General features: G+C 37.4%; 1 protein-coding gene across 8 annotated transcripts in view; it reads right to left on the bottom strand.

Annotated features, from left to right (window-relative positions):
• Positions 1-4,977: 4,977 nt before the first annotated feature.
• Positions 4,978-26,224, bottom strand: part of SPATA6 (spermatogenesis associated 6) — a 124,716-nt gene continuing 103,469 nt past the window's right edge. For all 8 annotated transcript variants that reach the window (XM_055254986.2, XM_063627509.1, XM_055254989.2 and 5 more), the window contains 2 exons: positions 14,824-14,915; positions 4,978-7,625 (listed from right to left, as the gene is read on the bottom strand). In XM_055254986.2, the coding sequence (XP_055110961.1) occupies positions 7,445-7,625; positions 14,824-14,915 (273 nt within the window). In that variant the 3' untranslated portion in view covers positions 4,978-7,444. The remainder of the gene's footprint in view (positions 7,626-14,823; positions 14,916-26,224) is intronic.

Here is a 26,224-nt window from a genome sequence, read left to right as displayed (position 1 = left end):
ATGGGGAGGATCAGGTGGTAGGCAGGGCCATAGAGCTCCCAGGAGATTATGTCCCTTGTCTTTGGCTACCGGGGTGGGTAGAGAAAGATCATCAGGTGTGGGCAGGGTTAGGCTGTCTGAGTTCAGACTCTCCTTGGGCTGGGCTTGCTGCAGCTGCTGTGGGGGATGGGGTGTGGTTCCCAGGCCAATGAAATTATGTTCCCAGGGGGAATATGGCTATCTCTGCTGCATCACACAGGGCATCAGGGAAGTGGGGGAAAGTCGGCAGCCACAGGCCTCAACCAGCTCCCACACAGCCCGCAGACCAAAAGGTTGGTCTCATTCCCACCGTGCCCACCTGCCCCCCTCACCCAGTAGCACCAAGTTTATTTCCAGGCAGCCGGTGAGCAGGGCTGAGAACTTGCCCCAGGCTACAAGCATCACAACTGAGAAAGCAAGCAGACTCACAGTTCCTTGGCTGTCACAGGGAGCCTGCAGTGGAAGTCCACTTCCTTCAAAGGGTCTGTGGATTCTCCAGGCTTTCCTGGTATGTTCCTGTAGTTCTAAGAGCAAGAGTCCATGCCGTGGGTCTCCACACACTGCTCTACCTGTCGAAGTGGAAGCTCCAAGTTAGTCCTGCCTCCTAGCCACCATTTTCCCCCGTTGCTTCTTTTTTTATGTTTACGGGTTTTTTGAATCTCTTTGTTGAAGTTGTCATTTTGTCCCCATTTTCCTAATTTTGTTATATTGTTTACCTGTGTTGTCTTGCAGCTCACCAAGCTTCTAAAGGAAAATTATTTTAAATTATTTGGTAGCTAACTCATGAATACCCACTTCTTTGGGGTCAGTTACTATAAGTTTGTGTTCCTTTGATGGTGTCATAGTTTTCTGAATTTTCATCCTTCTTTTATCTTTGCATTGGTGTCAGTGCATTTGAAGCAGCACTTACCTCTTCCAGACCACCTTTGGTAAGAAAAGTTCTTCACTGACAGGGGGAGCAGAAGTATGCTGTGACACAGAATCTAGTGGCATGTGAGGTGCCAACTGCTGTAAGCTGTCACAGCTCTGTGTCCAGGAGGGACAGGAGTGGTGGCACAGGAGCTGAAGTAGCCAGGGTCCACAACATTTGGCAACTATTTAGTCCTCAGCTGTGAATGCGGTGGGGGTTTTGTGGTGCCCACGAGGGCTGCTGGGGTCCTTAGTGGTGCCACTGGGTATAGCAGCAAGTGCACCTGCAAAGATAATGCCAAAGTTGGCAGTAAAGACTGGGGAGAGCTAGGGGTGCACACAACAGGAGGGTTGGTGGCAAGTGTGCCTGTGGCACTAATAACCAAGACCAGCAGCAGGTGTATATGTGGTGGCAAGAGGTGGCCATGGGCAGGCATATGTGCAGCAGCACAAACCACCAGTGAGTATGTGCCTGCAACAGCCAAAGCCAATAGCAGGCATACGTGCAGTGGTGAGAGCTGGGTAAGGGCATGCACACAGTGGTGCAAATAAGCAGTGCTTGCATGCACTGTGATTAACAGCCAGGGCCAGTTGTGTGCATGCACATGCCCATGAGAATTGGTCACAGATGAATGTGGTGGTTAAAACTGGGGCTAGTGGGTCAGTGCCAACTGCAGGCATGCATGCAGTGACTGCACTGGTTCCCAGGGTTTGGGTGCCCACAGAGGCACTGGCTGGGGCAACTCCACTGGAGGTAAAAATAGCCTAGTCAGCTGGCATCCATGAAGGAGAAAGCCAGGGGTCCATCTGCGGTGAAAGCCATGGGAATTCCAAGCCAACTGGGAGGTCCTCATTGGAGAGGGGTGCTGGGGTCATCTGAAGACCAGGCCGCTATGAACCATGGTATCCCCTGCCACATAGCTGACACAATGCCCTCTGTCCTTCTTTATTCCTAGCTGCTTCCAGATATCTCAGCTATGCCAGTCTTCCCAAGGATTTGAGTGGGATAAAACCAATGTGGATCTTTTGGGCAGTACCCACAAAGTCTGAAGAGGCTGGACACTCACCTTGCTCTCATTTTCACCTGAGGGTAACACTTGGTAATGAGCTGTGCCAGCCTGACGGATGACATAAAGATAAAATGAGACTTCTTCATACCCATTCTGTGTGGTTTTTCTTGTTTTTGTTGTTGTTGTTTTGGTTTGGTTTTGCTTTGCTTTTTTGCTCTACTATGCTTCCGCAGCTTCTTATCTGGACTCCAAAGCCCTCCCACAGCTATTTCCATTCCTAGATGTCTATCAAATTGTTGTTTGTGGGGTTGAGGGCCAGGGTCTCCTACTCTACCATCTTGTTGGTAACACTCCCTTCTTGAATATCTTATATGTTTTTCCCCTCAAAAGCAGAAGTAATTTGGTAATGAGAGTAATGTTAATTTACTGTTAAGTAATGTTAAGTTAATGTTAAGTAACTTTACTAACTTTTAGAGAACAGTGTATCAGCTGATATCTGTTCTGTGTTAGCTTATTTCCTTCTTACTTCACAAACCTTAGTAAGTGGATTTTCTAAGGCTTATGCTATCCAAGGCAGCTAGAAAAAGTATCAACTGATTTCAATTATTATCCCTCAATTAAATGCCAGTCTCTCCCCAACCCCCATATACACACACAAACTCTGATTGAGAACTGTGTTTTTGTTTATCTCTGGGTTATCATTCAATGTCTTGCAGATTGCCTGGAATATTTTGTGAATGGGTGAACAGTCACAAGTACTGATTATCTGAGGAAACATCATATAATTAAACTCAAAGTATATCATTCAGTGATAATAAACACATAAACTTTAACAAAATTTTGGATTTTCTCTCTTACCTCTTCATTTTGTACATTGAAACTATAGCTAGTTAGGAGGATTTCTTTCTTAATTATTATTATTTTGAGCTCTGTCACCCAGGCTGAAGTGCAGTGGCACAACCTTGGCTCACTGCAGCCTCCACTTCCCAAATTCAAGTGGTTTTCCTACCTCATCCTCCCGAGTAGCTGGGTCTACAGGTGCATGCCATTACGCCTGGCTGATTTTCGTATTTTCAGTAGAGACAGGGTTTCACCATGTTGGCCAGGCTGGGCTCAAATACCTGACTTCAGATGATCTGTCCACCTCGGCCACCCAAAGTGCTGGGATTACAGGTGTGAGCCACTGCATCCGGCTGTCTATCTTATTTTTAAAAGGGCTGCCCTCAAACTATCTCACTACCACCAGAGCCTCCTTAATTAGCAAAACATTCAATTACTTGAGGTCCAGCACTCTCAGGGTGCCTATTATGGTCACATATAAAGTAGGACAAAAAGTAGAACTTTCATTTTTTATCTGACTTTGTTATTTTTATCTGACTTCAAAATGTGTTTTGTATTATTGAGTTCTCCCAAGTTCTAGATCTTTATTCTTAACTGACTCTGGATATTTTAAACTCCACCTCCACCCTTGTAAAATCTGATCAATATTTGGTTTATTCCACCTTGTTTTCCTATTCTCAAAAGTCCTTTCAATCTTTCAACATTCAGGTCAATGGTCACCTCTTCTAACGCTGCTCTAGACATTTTTGTAGTTCTCTTACTGCATTAGTCATATTCTACCATAGCATTTGCAACCTTGCACACCACTTCTAGCTAAAGCACTTGGAGGAGTTTCCTGAACAATCATGCTCCCTCCCATTTTCATGCCTCTGCATGTTCTGTTTCATCAAGCTAGAAGGCCTTTATCCCCATTCTTGCATTTTCATACCATAGAAGTTACCAAACCACTGCAAATGTTTAAATACACTGCTTTTGTTTTCATACTTTTGAAGATACATTTTTATATACCCTCTATTTCTAACATAGCTCCTAATACATATGTGATGAATATATTGATGAGGCTTGAATGCATAACTTGCCTAAGATCCTAAGGTAAGATAAAGATCAACACAGTTGATCTTTGTAAAATGTCACGTTCACTTTGAAAAACAATTTGGTAGTTCTTCAAAATGTTGAACATAGTTTCCATAGGACCCAGCAAGTCAACTCCTAGATGTATACTCAAGGGAAATAAAATCATATGTCCACACAAAAAATCTGTATACAAGTGTTCAGAGCAGCATTTCAGAATACCTAAAAAGTGGAAACAACCAAAATATCTACCAACTGAATGGATAAACAAAATGTGGTATATTCATATGATGGATTATTATTTAGTAATAAAAAGGAATGAAGTATTCATACATGTTACAACATGCATGAACGCTCAAAATATTTTGCTAAGTGAAAGAAGCCAGATACAATAGGTCACATGTTGTATGATTCCATTTATATGAAATGTCCGGAATAGGTATGGAGACAAAAAGCATATAGTGGTTTCCAGGAGTTGTGGGGAGGAGGTAGTGGGAAGTGATCACTGATGGTTACAGGATTTCTTTTGGGAGTTATAAAATATTCTATAATTAGTGAGTGGTTATTGTTGCACAACTGTGTGAATATAATAAAAACCACTTAATTGTATACTTTTTCAGAGTGAATTATATCTCAATAAAGCTATTATTAGCAAATGAACACAATAATGAAAATTCTCTATTTGTTCCAGATTTTTAATCAGGGGCTTAATCTTTGGAAGTCAGAAAACAACTCTGCCTGCCTAGGACTTCCTGATCGTACATATTAATTGTACAATTATGAAATGTCAAAGGATCATTCTAAATTAACGCTTTTATCACCTTATCGGTGAAAAAACTGAGCTCCAAGAAGCATAAATGACTTAAATAAGATTATATAACTAGCCAGTAGAACCAAGGAAGAGTCTCATTCCAATGATTCATCTTTTTTTGTTGATTTTGACATTTTCCTAAATCCCCAGGTTTTTTATGATTTAAAGAAAAAAACTGAAAAGTAAAAAGAAAAGCCTATTTATCTTTCATATTAACTCCAATAATTATTTCTAGATTTGTGGGAAATACAGGAAAAAAAAGGCTAAGAGTATAAACAACTGCACCTTTCTGCTCCTGTGAATGAGAAAAGACAACTATTAGTACTTAAAGGTTTTACTCTTTAAAAATAGTAACAGCATAAGCACTCATAGTAGTAGTTACAGCAACATGGACCACTCTTTCCTCCTTAGGGAATAGAAGATAATCAGACACTTAGCAAAGATGCTATTAGTATACGGGAATTTGCCCCCAACTTTCAGAAAGACACTAAACTTAATCCATAGGAAACATCTTTCAGAATATTAGTTTCTAAAGTTTCTCTTTCAGCCCTACTTTTTGCAGCCTTTTTGACAGCCAATGGCAGATACAGGTGCAATAAGTAATTTCTGTGGTACTTACTCACTCAGGAGATTTTGGTGATAGTAAAACATTTTCTTTGAAAGTCATGTTTGTTCTTTTCACCAAACAGCAACTCTTAAAAGATTTTTCATTTCTTTTCCCACGGAAAAACAATGAGGATATAATTTTCTTTAAAAGAGCATTATTCAATGTTGACCTTCAAAAGCTGATTGTAAAATACCTCATCATATAATCTACAGCCAGAGAGTAACTCAGCAATTGTGTAGTCCAGCATTTCCACAACCTAGGTATCCACATGTACCTTAGGATGACATTGGCAGGTAGTGTGAGGAGCTAGGGGAATGGGGGGTGGTGGCAAGAATAACAAATAGTGGTACATGCTAAATTTAGTTTAGAAAATTCTGGGTTAATTCAATAAATATTTAACGAACATCAATTACATGCCAGGCTCTTTACTAGATGCAGAGTAAGACAGATTTATACCAGAATTTTCTTCAAGCCTCTAACAGGCTAGTGTTCACAATGAGCATGGTGACCATATATCCTAGTTTGCTGTAGACAGCCCCAGTTTACAGGTGCTATTCCAGCATTAAGATCATTTCTTTTTACTTCTATAATCCTACATATGACTCTCTAAAAGGTGTGTGTGTGTGTGTGTATGTGTGTAGCAAACAGATTTTCCTAAACTTAGATGGCCAATTACATACTTATATCTACATTCCTGCAATCATCTCCTAAAACAGTGATCTCAGTCCACAGAACATAGTTTGGGGTCTACTACATTCTCATCATTTGATAGCTGAGGAAACAAAGGATCTGAGAATTCAATAGACTCAGCTAGAAAATGGCAGACATGGGATACTAAAGCCTAGGACTCCGGGCTCATAGAGATAGCTCTAATGCCCTTTCTGATACATCACAGACTGTGATACTAAAGCACCCTTAAGATGATGTTAACAAGTTCTACTACAAAAATAAGTCACCAAGTTTCACATTTTAATTTCACTTTAAAGGAAGTTCATTTTGTTCTTTTTCAATCATAACTGTAAAATTAATAAAAAACAGAGTCAATGAGAAAATATTATCTTTTAGTCAACTCTTCAAGACTATAAGCCCAGTTCACTTATTCCTACTCTCTCCTTTCCCTCCCCTCACTCTCTATTAAATATAAAGTAGCTGATTTCTTTATATCTTCATAGTATCATTGACTTCACAGGTGTGTGTTGGGGTGGGGAAGGAGAAGTTAATTCTATCCATCAATCAACAACATTTTCAGTGTCTACCACAAAGCGTTCTGCTATAATATTTTACTCTCATTGTGGTTCCAAGTGTTTTTTTTTAAAGTGAGGATACTATAATAGTGTCTTGGGCCATATGGTACTTACACAAATTCCAAGCAGTCAAATTACAATATAATTACATTATTATTTTTAGGTTTCTATAAGCTTACTGACAGAGGCCATTTTCTGATTCTGGTTGCACCAAAAGGTATGGCCCTAGAAAAAAAATCATGCAAAGAATTTTATCTTTAAAAATTAGTTATTCAAATTTTCGATCATCCATGGTGGCCACTGATACTTCTAGCTAACTGCTATGCATTTTAAGCAACTTAGATAGTTCTTCCAGAGAAAAAGGAGTGAATGATCATATAGTCTTTAAAAAGAAAGCCTATGAGCTAAGAAATATAATAGCCTGTTCTGAAAAAGGAAAAAGTAGAAAATGTTAGTGAAAACAGGGTTTAAACCCTTGGGAAATTCATTTCTGTATAGGATATCATTTTGTTCATCACCAAGAAAAGGTAGTCAATATTAATTAAATCTTACACAGGCAAGATAACCAGTTAAGTAGATGAAAAGAAAATTGCAAGATGAGTAAGGCAAAAAAAACATTTCTAGAAGGAACTATTCTTGGATTTGCAGATGTAATATGAGATGTACATGTAACAGAATATGCTTGTCACATATTGGAAGTTGTGATGTGACAGGGCTCTAATGTTTGCAACACAGCAGACTCTTCTGTAATAATTATTTTAAAAGGCTTGCCTATGATAATTTACCATTTGAAGTAATGAACTTATTCAAGTATAACTATTGTACTTAGTTATAATCTCATTTTTTTAAAAAAAAGGAATACAGATATTGATCACATCAAACATTTTCATTGAGAAGTTGACACGGACACTCATGAGGTTTATCATGGATGGTCTCAGAAGCTTTCATGTGTATGTGAAGCAGAACTACAGGCCTTTTTGTATAAGTTCCTGTACATCTTGTCCATGCTGTTCTCAACGATGGGTCGGTGGGATTTTCCCTTACAAGAGACTGCCCTGTTGGACCAGTATTCACCGTCATCCAAATGGAAAGTGCCACGTGGCTGCTGACATGAGCTATAAAAAGGGATATAAAAGGTTCAAAACAATAATGAAACAAAATTAGAGATAGTGCTATGTAAATCAAGTATTTATTGAGTACTCTATGGCTATTTAATACTCTGCTGGGGCTGTGAAAAATAAAACACAGTAAGGCCTGTGCTTTCAAAGAGGGACATTTTAAAAGCGGAAGCAGAGGTACCTGTGTAAAACTGGTATAAAACAGTAAAATGAAAATTTTGTGTTAGAGTGAAAAAGGAATTCAGAGAACAGACACAGGTATAGCATAATAAAAGCAGAATATAATAAAAGCAGTTCTTATACTGGCCTGGTATGGCCAGTATAAGAACACACAGCCCAAGGCACAGTGGCTCACGCCTATAATCCCAGCACTTTGAGAGGCTGAGACAAGCAAATTACCTGAGGTCGGGAGTTCGAGACTAGCCGACCAACATGGAGAAACCCCATATCTACTAAAAAATACAAAATTAGCTGGGCGTGGTGGCGCTTGCCTATAATCTCAGCTACTCGGAAGGCTGAGGCAGGAGAATCACTTGAACCCGGGAGGCAGAGGTTGCAGTGAGCTGAGGGCATGCCATTGTACCCCAGCCTGGACAACAAGAGCAAAACTCCATCTCAAAAAAAAAAAAAAAAAGAATGCATAGTTGCTAAAAGTCAGGCATACCTGAAACTGAATTCCAGCTCAGTCCTTTATAAGCTGTGAGACCTTGGGCAATTTATTTAACTATCCAGAGTCTCAGCTTCCTTAACTTTAGTTTTAGAGGATTGTTTTAAAATTTAAACACAGACGTTATTAAATCTGAGACACTAAACTAGGTACTTTATGAATACATCTTACAACACATAGAAGTTGGTAGATATAGAAATTAAGACTCAGTGAAGTTAAGTGACTTGCCTAAGACTGCTCAGCTAGTAAGTGGCAAAACGAAAAAGGCAACGTGTGTGCTCTAAGACCCTTTCTACCATGCCATGCTGCTATTGCCCTCAAGGAGTAGAAAATTAGGCTAACTATGAACATTTGTCGAAAATGGAAACAAGGCAGAAGAGTTTGAAGTGAAGGGATCAACTGTAGCCTTGAGGGTCTTAAGGAAAAAAGAAGGTGGGAGAGAGAGAGAGAGAGCCAGCACGTGCAAGAGAGCACGCACGTAAGTGAGAGGAAGCCCATAGGAAGCTAATGAAATAGACTAAGACTGGGCTAGCTGTGATGAAGATAGAAAAGAAAAGGTAACTGTTTCTTAAGGATTAATAGCACTTTTTCTGTTATCAGTGTTATAATTTTACTAACATAAACATTTAATTCTGGAATTACATTTTTTATGGATAAAATGTTGAATTTATTTTCTTATATAAATAATTGACCGGCCCGGCGTGGTGGCTCACGCTTGTAATCCCAGCACTTTGGGAGGCCGAGGCGGGTGGATCACGAGGTCAGGAGATCGAGACCATGGTGAAACCCTGTCTCTACTAAAAATACAAAAAATTAGCCGGGCGTGCTGGCAGGCGCCTGTAGTCCCAGCTACTCGGAGAGTCTGAGGCAGGAGAATGGCGTGAACCCAGGAGGCGGAGCTTGCAGTGAGCCGAGATTGCGCCACTGCACTCTAGCCTGGGCAACAGAGCGAGACTCTGTCTCAAAAAAAAAAAAAAAAAAATGACCTTCTTCAAGGTCAATGAAATACTTTTTATAGATTAGACCTTCCAGGCCTGTTAGAGATTGTAAAGTTTCTTTCCAGATACACACAACCTACTAACTAAGATTACACTATGAACAAATACAAAACCTGAACAGACCAATAATGAATAACAATATTGAAGCAGTAATAAAAAGTCTCCTATAAAAGAAAAGCCTTGGATCTCTGGCTTCACTGCTGAATTCTACCAAATATTTAAAGAAGAACTAACAAGAAGTCTACTCAAAATATAACGAAAAATTAAAGACATGAGAAAACCTATTTTATAAGACTAGCATTACCCTGGTACCAAAACCAGACAAAATAACAACAAAAATAAACTACAGGCTAATATTCCTGATGAACATATGCAAAAATCCTCAACAGAATATTAGAAAATTGAATTCAAAACACATGAAAAAGATTATTCACCATGATCAAATGGTATTCATTCCAGGGATGCAAGGATGGTTCATCACGGGCAAATCAATAAATGTGATACATAATATCAACAGAATCAAAAACAAAAAAAATGTATAATCATTTCAATGGGTGCTGAAAAAGCATTCAATACAATTCAACATCCACTCATAATAAAACCCATCCATAAACTGGGCATAGAAGGAACATACCTCAAAATGATAAGGGCCATATACAACAAATTCACAGCTAATATTATACTGAATGGGAAAAAGATCTGAAACAGGACAAAGATGCCCACTTTCACCACCTATATTCAACATAGTAATGGAAGTCCCAGCCAAAGCAATTAGGCAAGTGAAAGAAATAAAGGGGATCCAAACTGAAAAACAAGAAGTTAAATTATTCCCTTCCACAGAAAACATGATGTTATATTTAGAAAAACATAAAGACTCCACCAAAAAATTAAAATGAATAAACACATTTAGTAAGGTTGCAAAATAAAAAATTAACATGCAATAATCAACATTTCTATATTCCAACAGTAAACAATCTGCAAAAGAGATCAAGAAAGCAATCCCATTTCCAATACTAAAAGAAAAAAAAAAAGCCAGAAAAGTGAAAGACTGCTATGACAAAAACTATAAAATACTGATGAAAGAAACTGGAGAACACAAGAAAATGGAAAGATATTCCATGTTCATGGATTGAAAGAATCAATATTGTTAAAATGCCTATACTACCCAAAGCAATCTAGGTCAGTGCAATCTCTATCAAAACACTAATGACATTCTACACAGAAATAATAACAAAAAAATCCTAAAATGTATTTGGAACCACAAAAAAACAAAAAAACTAGAACAGCCAAAGCAATCCTGAGCAAAAAGAACGAAGTTGGAGGCATCACATAACCTGACTTGAAATTAAACTGTGACGCTATAGTAACCAAAATAGCATAGTATTGGAATAACAACAGACAAATAGACTAATGGAACAGAATAGAGAATGAAGAAATCCACATATTTACAGTAAACTCATTTTTGACAAAGGCACCAAGCACATACATTGGGGAAAGGACAGTCTTTTCAATAAATGGTACTGGGAAAACTGGATATTCATAGGCAAAAAAATAAAAATAATGCCTATATCTCACCATATACAAAAATCAAACTAAAATGGATTAAATACTTAAATGTGAGACCTGAAAGGATGAAACTATTGAAGAAAATATTGGGGAAATGCTTCAGGATATTGATCTGGGCAAAGATTACTTGAGTAACATCTAGTTTCCAGTAATTCGTTTTTCATGTATATGGGTCATACTTTCTTCTTTACATGTCTCAAAGTTTTTGTAGAAAACAAAGTTTTAGATCTAGTTGAGATTGCAGAAACTCTGGATTCTTTTCGATTCTTTGTTCAATGATTTGCCTGGACTGATATTGTGAACTGTTTCTTCACACTGTCCAATTCCTTGTGTCTCTTGTTTCTTTAAGTTTTTATTTGTTGCTATTTTATTTTTATAGATTTAGGGGGTGCAAGGGCAGTTTTGTTACATGGATATATTACATAATGGCGAATCTGGGCTTCCAGCTTTTAGTGTACTCATGGTTCAATACTGAACACTAACCAACAGGTATTTTTTCAACCCCATCCTGCCTTTTAGAATCTCCACACCTTCTCCCCTTTTAGAATCTCCAGTGTTTACTATACCTCTCTGTATGTCCATGTGTACCCATTGTTTAGCTCCTATTTGCAATAAGAAGAACATGTGGTACTTGTCTTGGCTTCTCAGGGGCTACCCCGGAGTTAGCATAGCTTAGCAGCCAGCAAATGACTAGTCAGAGGCAGTAAGCCTATAAGGCTTCCATATTTTGCCAATGGATCTGTATGTGGCTTTGATAATATATTCAAAGTTTATCTAGTTTATAAGTCTGCCCTGGATTTTACTTTCTGCCTTCACAAGGCTTCACATTCAGTCATAAATTAGTGGCTCATTAGGGCCTTCACCAATATCTCTCATGCATATGTACAGCCTTATGCATAAACATAATCTTCTACTCAACCAGGAATAAGTAGAACTTTATCAAGGCCAGCCAACTGTTGCTATCTTCTCTCGGGATCTTTACTGTCTGCCCCAACCAGTATTAAAACTTCAGGCCTCCTCTGCTTGTTTGCCAAGTAGTATTAAAACTTCAGTCCTCCCTTGCTTGTTTGCCAACAAACCATTATTGTTTCTGTTAATGGAATTTCCCATGCTTTGCTCCATATAGTTAGTTATTTCTGGGAGCAAAGCTGCCAGGATTTCAACGTGACTTCCCTAGTAGAACTTTTGTGCCATGGAGCTGGCGAGTGGTAGATAGGGATGGAACCTCCAGGTTATAATGTCACAGACTCTAACTGTTCTTACTGATATTCAGTAAATTTTTAAAGTTAATTTTTAAATTGATATATAATAATTGTACATATTCCTAAGGCACATATGATATTTTGATGCCTGCATACAATATGTAGTGAATCAAATCATGGTAATTGGGATATCACCTCAAACATTTATCACTTCTTTGTATTGGAAACACTCCAAATCTTTCTTCTAGCTATTTTGAAATATACAACAAATTTTTGTTAACTATGGTCACCCTACTGGGCTATCAAACTCTAGAACTTAACCCTTATTCATAACTGTATTTTTCTACTCATTAACCAATCTCTCTTCACCCTCTATTCCCTCCTCCCCTTCCCAGTCCCTGGTAATCACCATTCTACTCTCCACCTCCATGAGATCAACTTTTTTAGCTGCCACAGATGAGTGAGAACATGTAATATTTGTCTTTCTGTGCCTGGCTTATTTCACTTAACATGATGTCCTCTAGTTCCATCCATGTTGTTGCTAATTAAAAGATTTCATTTTTTATAGCTGAATAATATTCCATTGTGTATATTTCCCACATTTGCTTTACCCGTTCATCCACTGATGGGCACTTAGGTTGATTTCATAGTTTTGTTATTGTGAATAATGCTACAATAAATATGAGAGTGCTGATATTTCTTCAATATGCTGATTTCCTTTCTTTTAGGTAGTATAACCAGTAGATTTTCTTGATAAATGCTTCTCAATTTGTTATATGTTTTTGGTCAATTCCAAGAGTTCTTAAATTGTTGTTTTTGACAATTCTGTTCCGTTTGTTTCTTTGGGGCAAGAGGATTTGCTGAGCTCCTCACTCAGTCATTTCAGAGGTTCATGCAAACTTCTTCATGATGCCTGTGTCAAACGGCATCTGTAGAGGATTGATAGTAAGTCAAGACTGCAAACTCTCTCTTGACTTCTGCTGACAGAAACCTCAAGGCTGGCAAGGAGGTGATTACTTTGAGTGTAGTTCCTCTAATCTTTGAGATGGAAAGCAGAATGGGAGGACTTCTTGGCCTAGTACATAATATTACTCAAGGATAAAACTAAAATAATATCCTAATCATTTCAATAGCTTCTAGAGCTAATATCAAAGATACTCTCCTGAAAGGTCTTGAAGGACTGACCACTTCATCCAATTGATTCAAGTATATATATAAGAGAAGCAGCAAAGATTATAAAGTGATCTCAAAAATGTGTAAGCAGAACTTTTCTGACACTCTGCTTAACTCTCATTTGAGAGGTACCAAATTGTTCAGGGTGATCAAAAGCTTAATCAATAACACTGCTTGGTGAGCTGAAAAAAGAACCAATATTGGGGTTTATGGCAAACTTTAAATTGACAGCAGCACTTTTGAAAATGTAGTATTTATCTACCTACATTAGAATTGCCCATGATACCTCATTTTTTATTTTATTGTATTTATTTTGTAGAGACAGGGTCTTGCTATGTTGCCCAGGCTATTCTCAAACTCTTGGCCTCAAGTGATCCTCCCACGGGGGCCTCCCAAAGCACTGGGATTACAGGCATGAGCCATTGCACCTGGCCCCATGATATCTCTTAAAATGCAGATTTCCATGTCTTACTTATATATAAGAACCAGCATCTATGGGGGTAAAAAGTGGAAATCTATATTTTTAAAAAACAACTTAGATAATTTGAAAATGAGGCTCTTTCCTGTATCAATTCTTCTCACTTCTTGCCCAAATTAGAATTAATTATATGGGTTAAGCACCCAAAATTGGGATGCTAATCCATGTAACAATTTAGGGAATATGCCTTTGACGAAAAATAACAAAGGGTAAAAAAAAAAAATACTCTTCCTCAGGGTGTGTACCCTCTGAATCTTTCTTTTCTTCTTTGGATTGCTTAACCTCCAAATTTACCTATAATAAATTATTACTTTAAAGCGAGGCCTAGGTTGCTTCTTGCTTGGGAGGCAATAACTTTGAGAAAGGAAGTCACACTCCCACTTATAGTCTGTGTAAGGGGCGTAAGGAAAAGTCCTCACATGTTCATAGATGGTCTAGCCTAGCTTACCAGAGTAAAGATCAGAGATTTGAATGCAAAACCCAAGTAAGCAATTAAAAAATATTCCATTCTTTGGAGCTTTGTTTCTTATGTTTGTTCCTCAGGAATCTCAAGAAGGTGGAAGCTACGTATTACAGTAACTAGTGGTATAGCATCCAAGAATTCAAAGAACTTTTGGCTGTATAAATCCAAAATTTACACTTTTTAATACTGCATTAAATTTATGTCAGTTGACACAGAGCTGTCAAAAATCTTGATGAAATTTGCTCATATAAACATGTACAAATGTTATTATTAATATTCCTCAAATTTTAGGCGAGAACAGAATTTGCTATTACAGAAATTGATCTCAAATTATTAAAAAAGGTTGGTTCATGGTCTAAAATTACAAGAACTATTTTTTATATTAAAATAAATATACATGCTGAAGTATGTGAGTTTTCAGGGCAGACAAATCTTAAGTAGGATGAAAGGCATCACCAATAATTGACAATATTTGTTTTTACAGATCAAGTTTCAGTAATGCAAACATTAAAATTTTAATAGGAATTTACAGTTAAAAATAAATACTAATTATCCTTTCAAGTCTAAATTTCCCACAAATTCAGCAGATTATAAAACGGTTATTTTTATAAGAACTATGAGAAGGATATACATATATTTCATTCATACCTGTACTCGGGGTCACTGTCATAGGCAGAGTCTCTATATAAAAGACTTCTTTTCAGTTCCAGTTCATCATCTTTCTCTAGGTCTCTCTCATTCTGAAAAATTTTAAAGATTTCCATTAACTCATTGTCTCATTGTCCCCAAAATGATGCATATGTTTCTTCAGAAAATGCTCTTCCCCTCCCCTTATAATTTATAAGAAACGGAATTAAATGCTAGTGTTTCTTTGGGGGAAAAAAAGGTTAAGTGAGGATTTACTATCCTTTTCAATAAAACTATACAGTTTTATTATAGTTCTTGCTAATATTGCTTATCAAAGACTAGGTATCCAGTAGATACCTCTTGAATCCATAAAAATAGAGGAATGAATCCTGTGTCATGATATGTAAATTAACATTATCTTATGCATTGTTATATGAACTCAAGAGATTGTACCTGCATTCTGAGGAATAAGTATTTGAGAAAATTATGTAGATACAAGCATTCTAACGTGCACCTATGACTTACAAATGAAATGGCTTAGACTTATTAATCAAAAGCCAAAATGCAAAATGAAAAGCCAAAACAACAAGCCAGAAAAGGCAAAAATGAAAGGCAAGGTAATTGGAATGAAAATATGTGGTTACTCCCACCTTGTATGGGCAGCCTGTTCTTAATTTCTAATAGACACATACAAGGACATAAGAAATAGTATTCTGAAGAGATGGCTTTGTTAACTATATCATTCACAGTTAAGTTCATATGTGTGGTAATGGTATATAATTTAATACCAAATACCTTTTTCAACTACTAGCCAATATCCTTCTGTTCCTTAGTCAAACAAGAAGAGAAATAAACAGAACTGATAACAAAAGAAACTAGTAAACACAAATAAGGATTAGTATTAGTAAGGGGTTCATTCACTTTATGTAAGAAATCAGCTGAATGCACAGGGGTTCATTCACTTTATGTAAGAAATCAGCTGAATGCACATTGTGAAGAAAAATGATTTTAAAAATTTGCTGATGGCATGAAACTAGGAAGAGAGCATTATGTGTAAACATGTGTGCAATAAATAATAGAGCTTGTTTCAAAATCACAGAAAATATGCATCAAGATTTAGAATTGTTATAGTTTCTCGGTTTTATCATTATGAAGTAGCCTTTATTTCTATAACTGCTTTTTTTTCCCTTAACTTATTTTGGTCTACTATTCATATAGATACAACTACTTTCTTTTAGTTAGTGCTTTAATGGTATATATTTGTCCTTTTATTTTCAGCCATTCCTTATTATTAGATCTTTTTCTTGAATGGCATATTATTGGATGTTCCTTATTTTTACCTATTCTGAGAAGTCAATGAAGTGGAGCATTTACTCTATTATCAAAGAAAATGTCATTGCCTGTAGTGACTGTGAAAGACTTGGCAAAGAAATGAAATAAAAAGGATAGCTGTCCTAAAGGGAGTAAAAATACAACTACTAAAACTATTCCTGTAGAGTGATGATGCCCATCTAGATCAAGGATATCATATAGGGGAATTCAGACCTGAGAAACAAAAGGGAACAGATTAGCCTAAAGGTTATTCCTTTCAAATTTTCAGACTACATTTTGTGATACTGTATAAATATAATTATATATATTTATATATAATCATATATATTTATATTCATATATATATAAATTGCCCTTTGAAAAAATAATCTATACAAGGACCCATCTTTTGTAAGAGTCCCTGTATAGATTATTTTTTCAAAGGACAAGTTATTCACAAACAAGGAGGCAACAAGGATCACACCTTATTATAAGCTATTAACTATGTATTGGTCTTTCTTGCTTTGTTGCATATCTTGTAATTTTGTGTTGACATGTGGAAATTTTAATATGATGTGACATATCTGGAAGGAATATTTCCTTATTTATCTTCTGTCTGTCCTATCCACTGGGGAATGTGGGATACTGAGGTCTCTATTATATTGCATATCTATTTCTTCTTTCTATTCTATCAGTTTTTCCTTATATTTTTTGGATCTCTTTTAAGTGCATATATATTTGTAATGGTCATATCTTCCTGATGGTTTGGCCCTGTTGCCATTATAAAATATTTTTATTTGTCTTTAGTAAGAAACTTAGGAAGAAAAAATTCTCTTAAAGTCTATTTGTCCAATATTTGTGTAGCCACTGCAATTCTCTTATGCTGTTGAATGGTATGCTTCTATTTCCTTTTACACTGAACTTATTTGTGCCTTTGAATCTAAAGTGCATCTCTTGTAGACAGAATATAGTAGAACCATGATTTTTATCCAGTCTCCAAAATTCTACCTCCTAATTGGAGTGTTTAATTTTTTAAATATCATGAACTACCTATAGGTATGTTTACATACCTATATGATTTACATTTGCCATTTTGCTATTTTCTATGTCTTTTTTTCATTTCTCCATTGTTGCCTTCTTTTGTGTTAGATATTTTCCAGGGTTCATTTTTAATTTCCTATACACTATATTTTTGAGACATTTTCTTACTAGTTTCCATGAGGATTACAAATAACATCTTAATACAGAAGAATCTAAGTTTAGATGATACCAACTTAATTTCAGCGGGATATGGAAACTTTGCTCTTACATGTTTACAATCCCTCCCCTTTTAATTGCTATTTTTACATAAATTACATCTTTATATAATATGTTCCCACCAACAAATATTTATAATTATTGTTTCGTGAGGTCATCTCTTAAATCAGATATAAGAACTAAAGAGTTACTGGCAAAAACTGTATTTAGCCTATCTTTTATATTTACCTAGTTACCATTATCATTGCTCTTTATTTCTTCATGTGAAACTGAGCTACTGTCTAGTGTTCTTTCACTTCATCCTAAAGGGATCCTTTTAGTATTTCTTGTAGTGCAGATCTGCTAGTGATAAACCTGGTTTTATTTGAGAATGTTAATTTATTCTATATTTTTGAAAGTTTTGCTGGATATTCATGGTTGAGAGTTCTTTTCTTTTCAGTATATTGAATATATCATTACACTGCCTTTTGGACTCCACAGTTTCTGATTTAAACCACTTTTAAATCTTACTGAGGAACACATTTATGTGTGAATCCCTTCTTCCTTGCTGCTTTTAAGATTCTCTTTTTGTCTTTGGCTTTTTTCAAAACACTTTTTTTCTAGATATAGGGTCTAACTCTGTCACCCAGGCTGAAATGCAGTGGCGAAATCATAGCTCACTGTAGCCTTGAACTCTTGGGCTCAAGTGACTCTCCCACTTCAACCTTCTGAGTATTAGGGATTACAGGTACTTGCCACAATGCCAGGCTTATCTTTGGCTTCAGACTTAACGGTTTGTAATGAGTCTCAAGTGTGGATCTGTTTGAGTTTATCCTACTAAAGAGTTTATTGAGCTCCTTAGATAATGATTTTCTTCAATTTGGCAAGGACCATTATTTCTCCAAATATTCCTTCTGTCCCTTCCTTTCTCCCTCTTTTTCTGGAATTCTTATTACAGCTATGTTGACATGCTTAATGGTATCCCACAAACCCATATGTATTCATTATTTTTATTCTTTCTGTTCCTCACACTGAATTATCTCATTTGACTTGTCTTCAAGTCCAACAATATTTTCTTCTGCCTGCTCGTAGGGTGCTAATGAGTCCTTCTAATAAGTTTTTCATTTCTGGAGTTTTTCATTTCAAAAAATTTTCATTTCTGAATATGTACTTGTCAACTTCAGAATTTCTATTTGGTTATTTAAAAAATAGTTTATAACTTTTGACTGAAATTTTGTATTTTATGCGACATAATTCTAACACTTTATTTCTTTATAAATGCTTTCTTTTGATTCTTTGAATAACTATATTTAACATAACTGATTTATGGTCTTTGTCTAGTGAGTCCAATGTGTAGGATCCTCAAGGACAGTTTCTATTCATTTTTTTCTCCATTTCTACTGTTTATTGTTGTTGTTTATTCTAGTTATTAGCATAGTGATTTTCTGACTTAGTTCTGCAAAGTCAACATTCCTTTTTGTGGGTGATCACTGATATCTCTATTCTGTTAGCTGAGTCATCAAGTAATGATTGGACAGACATTTCTATAAACCCTTAGAACCATTAAGTCTCCCAGTGTTTGCTGAGCAGCTCTGTATGTTGAGAGTACACTTTCAATACTTAGCCTAAGCCATAACTTCTTGTTTATACACAGCCTTAAGGTAGGCTGGAATCGAAAGCTAAGGGCCTTCTTGTCTTTTCTAATCAAGTGCATAGCCTTGGACATACGCACAGTCCTACAAATATGAGTGGTCTTCTAAAATCCCAGGAATATGTGGTAGCTTTTCAAAGCCCCCTGTGGACACACTCAGCTTTTTCTTTGAAGGTTTTTGATTGGTCTGTTGTTTAATTCAACAGCTATCCACTATTTCAGTTTGCAATGAGGTTTAACAATTGCCTGCAATTATTCCTTTTAAAAATGCCCTCCAGGGCAAAGATTTTGCACTGGGAAAGCTCTCACTCAAAGTGGGGACTTCCAGGCAATCTCCAGCAAGTCAAGTAATTACAATTTTCTGGGAATGGTCTTTGAAGAAACCCTAACTTTATTTTACCTCTGACAGTGCCTGCCAAAATTTTGGTTTTCACTGAGATTGTGGCATGTTGGCTATCAAGCCTACTATGCAGCTAGAGAGCAGGAGATGGGACTAGGTCAAATTAAAATGCCATAAAACTTACTGTCCCTACCAATATTTAGCTGTTTTTCAGGCTGAAGCATTTGCTTGAGTTTCTAGAGATACAGTGTATGAACTTGTGAGAGCCCCCTAGGACTCTGGCCCCAAGGAGTTTTTTACTCTCATGCTGTATTAGTCAGGATTCTCTAGAGAAAACAGAACCAACAGGATGTGTGTACGGTTCGAAGACAACAATACTTCATTTTTCAACAATGAACAGAACAATCAGGCAGAAGATCAACCAGTAAATGGAAGACCTAAACAACAATATAAATCAACCAGAACTAACAACATCTATAGAACATTCCACCCAACAATAGTAAAATACATATTCTTTTCAAGTGCATATGAAAAATTCTCCAGGAATGTTAGGCTATAAAACAAGTTTCAATAAATTTGAAAGAACTGAAATCATATAAAACATGTTACCTGGCCACAATAACATGAAATTAGAGAATAATAGCAGAAGAAAATTTGGGTAATTAATAAATATGCAGAAATCAAACAATATACTACTAAATGATCAGTGGGTCAAATAAAACAGCACAAGGGACACTAGAAAATACTTCAAGAGAAATTTAAATTATAACAAAACAAAACTTAATAATGAAAATGAGGCAGTGCTTCTAGAGGAACATGGCTATAAACACCTACATGAAAAAAGAAGACCTCAAATCAATAATCCAAAGCTTTTACTTCAAAAACTAAAAAAAGAACATCAAACCAAATCAAAAACAAGTAAAATGCAAACATTAGAATGGAAATAAATGAGATCAAGAATAGAAAACTGGATAAAACCAATGAAAACCAAAGTTGCTTCTTTGAAATCATAAAACGTTTGGCAATGTTTTAGTTAAACCAAGGCTCTAATTACTAAAATCAGGAATGAAAAATGGGACATTACTAGAGATCTCAGAGAAATAAAAAGGATAATAAGGAAATACATGAAATAATTGTAAACCAAAATAAATATAAAATTGTCTACAATGGTATCTATAAATAAAAGAAAAAATTACTAGAAAGATAAAAACTATTTAAACAGACCCAAGAAGAAACAGGAAATCTGAATACACCTATAACAAAGAAAGAGACTGAACTAGTAATCACAAAAACTTGAATTAAAAAAACTTAGAGAGCCAAGATGGCCAAATAGAAACACCTCCAGTCTACAGCTCCCAGCATGAGCGTTGCAGAAGACAAATGATTTCTGCATTTCCAACTGAGGTACCGGGTTCATCTCACTGGGGATTGTCAGAGAGTGGGTGCAGGACAGTGGGTGCAGCGCACTGAGTGTGAGCCGAAGCACGGCGAGGCATCGCCTCACATGGGAAATGCAAGGGGTCAAGGAATTCCCTTTCCTAGCCAAGGAAAGGGGTGACAGACGGTACCTGGAAAATCGGGTCACTCCCACCCCAATACTGTGCTTTTCAAACGGCCTTAGCAAACGGCACACCAGGAGATTGTATCCTGTGCCTGCCTTGGAGGGTCCTACGCCCACGGAGCCTTGCTCATTGCTAGCACAGCAGTCTGAGATAAAACTGCAAGGTGACAGCGAGGCTGGCGGAGGGGTGCCCATTGCTCAGGCTTGAGTAGGTAAACAAAGCGGCTGGGAAGCTCAAACTCGGTGGAGCCCACCGCAGCTCAAGGAGGCCTGCCTGCCACTGTAGACTCCACCTCTGGGGGTAGGGCATAGCCAAACAAAAGGCAGGAGAAACCTCTGCAGACTTAAATGTCCCTGACTGACAGCTTTGAAGAGAGTAGTGGTTCTCCCAGCACACAGCTGGAGATAAGAGAATGGACAGACTGCCTCCTCAAGTGGGTCCCTGACACCCGAGTAGCCTAACTGGAAGGCACCCCCCAGTAGGGGCAGACTGATACCTCACATGGCCTGGTACTCCTCTGAGACAAAACTTCCAGAGGAAAGATCAGGCAGCAACATTTGCTGTTTACCAAGATCAGCTGTTCTGCAGCCTCCACTGCTGATACCCAGGCAAACAGGGTCTGGAGTGGACCTCCAGCAAACTCCAACAGACCTGCAACTGAGGGTCTTGACTGTTAGAAGGAAAACTAACAAAAAGAAAGGACATCCACACCAAAACCACATATGTATGTCACCATCATCAAAGACCAAAGGTAGATACAACCACAAAGATGGGTAAAAAACAGAGCAGAAAAACTGAAAATTCTAAAAATCAGAGCACCTCTCCTCCTCCAAAGGAACGCAGCTCCTCACCAGCAACGGAACAAAGCTGGACGGACAATGACTTTGACGAGTTGAGAGAAGGCTTCAGATGATCAAACTACTCCAAGCTAAAGGAGGAAGTTTGAACCCATGGCAAAGAAGTTAAAAACCTCGAAAAAAGATTAGACAAATGGCTAACTACAATAACCAATGCAGAGAAGTCCTTAAAGGACCTGATGGAGCTGAAAACCACGGCAAGAGACAAACGCGACGAATGCACAAGCCTCAGTAGCTTATTCAATCAACTGGAAGAAAGGGTATCAGTGATAGAAGATCAAATGAATGACATGAAGCGAGAAGAGAAGTTTAGAGAAAAAAAATAAAAAGAAATGAACAAAGCCTCCAAGAAATATGGGACTATGTGAAAAGACCAAATATACATCTGATTGGTGTAACTGTAAGTGACAGGGAGAATGGAACCAAGTTGGAAAACACTCTGCAGGATATTATCCAGGAGAACTTCCCCAGTCTAGCAATGCAGGCCGACATTCAAATTCAGGAAATACAGAGAATGGCACAAAGAAACTCCTCGAGAAGAGCGACTCCAAGACACATAATTGTCAGATTCACCAAAGTTGAAATGAAGGAAAAAATGTTAAGTTCAGCCAGAGAGAAAGGTCGGGTTACCCACTAAGGGAAGCCCATCAGACTAACAACTGATCTCTCAGCAGAAACTCTACAAGCCAGAAGAGAGTGGGGGCCAATATTCAACATTCTTAAAGAAAAGAATTTTCAACCCAGAATTTCATATCCAGCCAAACTAGGCTTCATAAGTGAAGGAGAAATAAAATACTTTACACACAAGCAAATGCTGAGAGATTTTCTCACCACCAGGCCTGCCCTAAAAGAGCTCCTGAAGGAAGCACTAATCATGGAAAGGAACAACCGGTACCAGCCACTGCAAAAACATGCCAAATTGTAAAGACCATCTATTCTAGGAAGAAACTGCATCAACTAACGAGCAAAATAACAAGATAACATCATAATGACAGAATCAAATTCACACATAACAATATTAACATTAAATATAAATGGGTGAAATGCACCAATTAAAAGACACAGACTGGCAAATTGGATAAAGAGTCAAGACCCATCAGTGTGCTGTACTCAGGAGACCCATCTCACATGCAGAGACACACAGGCTCAAAATAAAGGGATGGAGGAAGATCTACCAAGCAACTGGAAAACAGAAAAAGGCAGGGGTTGCAATCCTAGTCTCTGATAAAACAGACTTTAAACCAACAAACATCAAAAGACGCAAAGAAGGCCATTACATAATGGTAAAGGGATCAATGCAACAAGAAGAGCTAACTATCCTAAATAAATATGCACCCAATACAGGAGCATCCAGATTCATAAAGCAAGTCCTTAGGGACCTACAAAGAGACTTAGACTCCCACACAATAATAATGGGAGACTTTAACATCCCACTGTCAACATTAGACAGATCAATGAGACAGAAAGTTAACAAGGATATCCAGGAATTGAACTCAGCTCTGCATCAAGCAGACCTAATAGACATCTATAGATTCTCTCCACCCCAAATCAACAGAATATACATTCTTTTCAGCACCACACCACACCTACTCCAAAATTGACCACATAGCTGGAAGTAAAGCACTCCTCAGCAAATGTAAAAGAACAGAAATTATAACAAACTGTCTCTCAGACCACAGTGCAGTCAAACTAGAACTCAGGATTAAGAAACTCACTCAAAACCGCTCAACTACATGGAAACTGAACAATCTGCTCCTAAATGACTACTGGGTACATAACAAAATGAAGGCAGAAATAAAGATGTTCTTTGAAACCAACAAGAACAAAGACACTACATACCAGAATCTCTGGGACACATTTAAAGCAGTGTGTAGAGGGAAATTTACAGCACTAAATGCTCACAAGAGAAAGCAGGAAAGATCCAAAATTGACACCCTAACATCACAATTAAAAGAACTACAGAAGCAAGAGCAAACACACTGAAAAGCTAGCAGAAGGCAAGAAATAACTAAGATCAGAGCAGAACTGAAGGAGAAAGGGACACAAAAAACCCTTCAAAAAAATCAATCAATCCAGTAGCTGGTTTTTTGAAAAGAACAAAATTGACAGACCACTAGCAAAACTAATAAAGAAGAAAAGAGAGAAGAATCAAATAGATGCAATAAAAAATGATAAAGGGGATATCACCACCGATCCCACAGAAATACAAACTACCATCGGAGAATACCATAAAAACCTCTACGCAAATAAACTAGAAAATCTAGAAGAAATGGACAAATTCCTCGACACATACACCCTCCCAAGACTAAACCAGGAAGAAGTTGAATCTCTGAATAGACCAATAACACGTTCTGAAATTGAAGCCATAATTAATAGCTTACCAACCAAAAAAAGTCCAGGACCAGAAGGATTCACAGCCGAATTATACCAGAGGTACAAGGAGGAGCTGGTACCATTCCTTCTGAAACTATTCCAATCAATAGAAAAAGAGGGAATCCTCCCTAACTCATTTTATGAGGCCAGCATCATCCTGATACCAAAACCTAGCAGAGACACAACAAAAAAAGAGAATTTTAGACCAATATCCCTGATGAACATAGATGCAAAAATCCTCAATAAAATACTGGCAAACTGAATTCAGCAACACATCAAAAAGCTTGTCCACCATGATCAAGTGGGCTTCATCCCTGGGATGCAAGGCTGGTTCAACATATGCAAATCAATAAATATAATCCAGCATATAAACAGAACCAAAGACAAAAACCACATGATTATCTCAATAGATGCAGAAAAGGCCTTTGACAAAATTCAACAACCCTTCATGCTAAAAACTCTCAATAAATTCGGTATTGATGGGACGTATCTCAAAATAATAAGAGCTATCTATGACAAACCCACAACCAGTATCATACTGAATGGGCAAAAACTGGAAGCATTCCCTTTGAAAACTGACACAAGACAGGGATGCCCTCTCTCACCACTCCTATTCAACATAGTGTTGGAAGTTCTGGCCAGGGCAACGAGAAGGAAATAAAGGGTAGTCAATTAGGAAAAGAGGACGTCGAATTGTCCCTGTTTGCAGATGACATGATTGCATATCTAGAAAACCCCATCGTCTCAGCCCAAAATCTCCTTAAGCTGATTAGCAACTTCAGCAAAGTCTCAGGATAAAAAATCAAAGTACAAAAATCACAAGCATTCTTGTACACCAATCACAGACAGAGAGCCAAATCATGAGTGAACTCCCATTCACAATTGCTCCAAAGAGAATAAAATACCTAGGAATCCAACTTACAAGGGATGTGAAGGACCTCTTCAAGGAGAACTACAAACTACTGCTCAATGAAATAAAAGAGGATACAAACAAATGGAAGAACATTCCATGCTCATGGGTTGGAAGAATCAATATCGTGAAAATGGCCATACTGCCCAAGGTAATTTATAGATTCAATGCCATCCCCATCAAGCTACCAATGACTTTCTTCACAGAATTGGAAAAAACTACTTTAAAGTTCATATGGAACCAAAAAAGAGCCCGCATCACCAAGTCAATCCTAAGCCAAAAGAACAAAGCTGGAGGCATCACGCTACCTGACTTCAAACTATACTACAAGGCTACAGTAACCAAAACAGCATGGTACTGGTACCACAACAGAGACATAGATCAATGGAACAGAACAGAGCCCTCAGAAATGATGCCGCATATCTACAACTATCTGATCTTTGACAAACCTGACAAAAACAAGAAATGAGGAAAGGATCCCCTATTTAATAAATGGTGCTGGGAAAACTGGCTAGCCATATGTAGAAAGCTGAAACTGGATCCCTTCCTTACACCTTATACAAAAATTAATTCAAGATGGATTAAAGACTTAAATGTTAGACCTAAAACCATTAAAATCCTACAAGAAAACCTAGGCAATACCATTCAGGACATAGGCGTGGGTAAGGACTTCATGTCTAAAACACCAAAAGCAATGGCAACAAAAGCCAAAATTGACAAATGGGATCTAATTAAACTAAAGAGCTTCTGTACAGCAAAAGAAACCACCATCAGAGTGAACAGGCAACCTACAGAATGGGAGAAAATTTTTGCCATCTACTCATCTGACAAAGGGCTAATATCTAGAATCTACAATGAACTCAAACAAATTTACAAGAAAAAAACAAACAACCCCATCAAAAAGTGGGCAAAGGATATGAACAGACACTTCTCAAAAGAAGACATTTATGCAGCCAAAAAACATATGAAAAAATGCTCATCATCACTGGCCATCAGAGAAATGCAAATCAAAACCACAGTGAGATACCATCTCACACCAGTTAGAATGGCCATCATTAAAAAGTCAGGAAACAACAGGTGCTGGAGAGGATGTGGAGAAATAGGAACACTTTTACACTGTTGGTGGGACTGTAAACTAGTTCAACCATTGTGGAAGTCAGTGTGGCGATTCCTCAGGGATCT

The sequence above is a fragment of the Symphalangus syndactylus genome, chromosome 12, assembly GCF_028878055.3.
Source record: "Symphalangus syndactylus isolate Jambi chromosome 12, NHGRI_mSymSyn1-v2.1_pri, whole genome shotgun sequence".
NCBI lineage: Eukaryota > Metazoa > Chordata > Mammalia > Primates > Hylobatidae > Symphalangus > Symphalangus syndactylus.
This window is presented reverse-complemented; position numbering and strand designations above follow the sequence as displayed.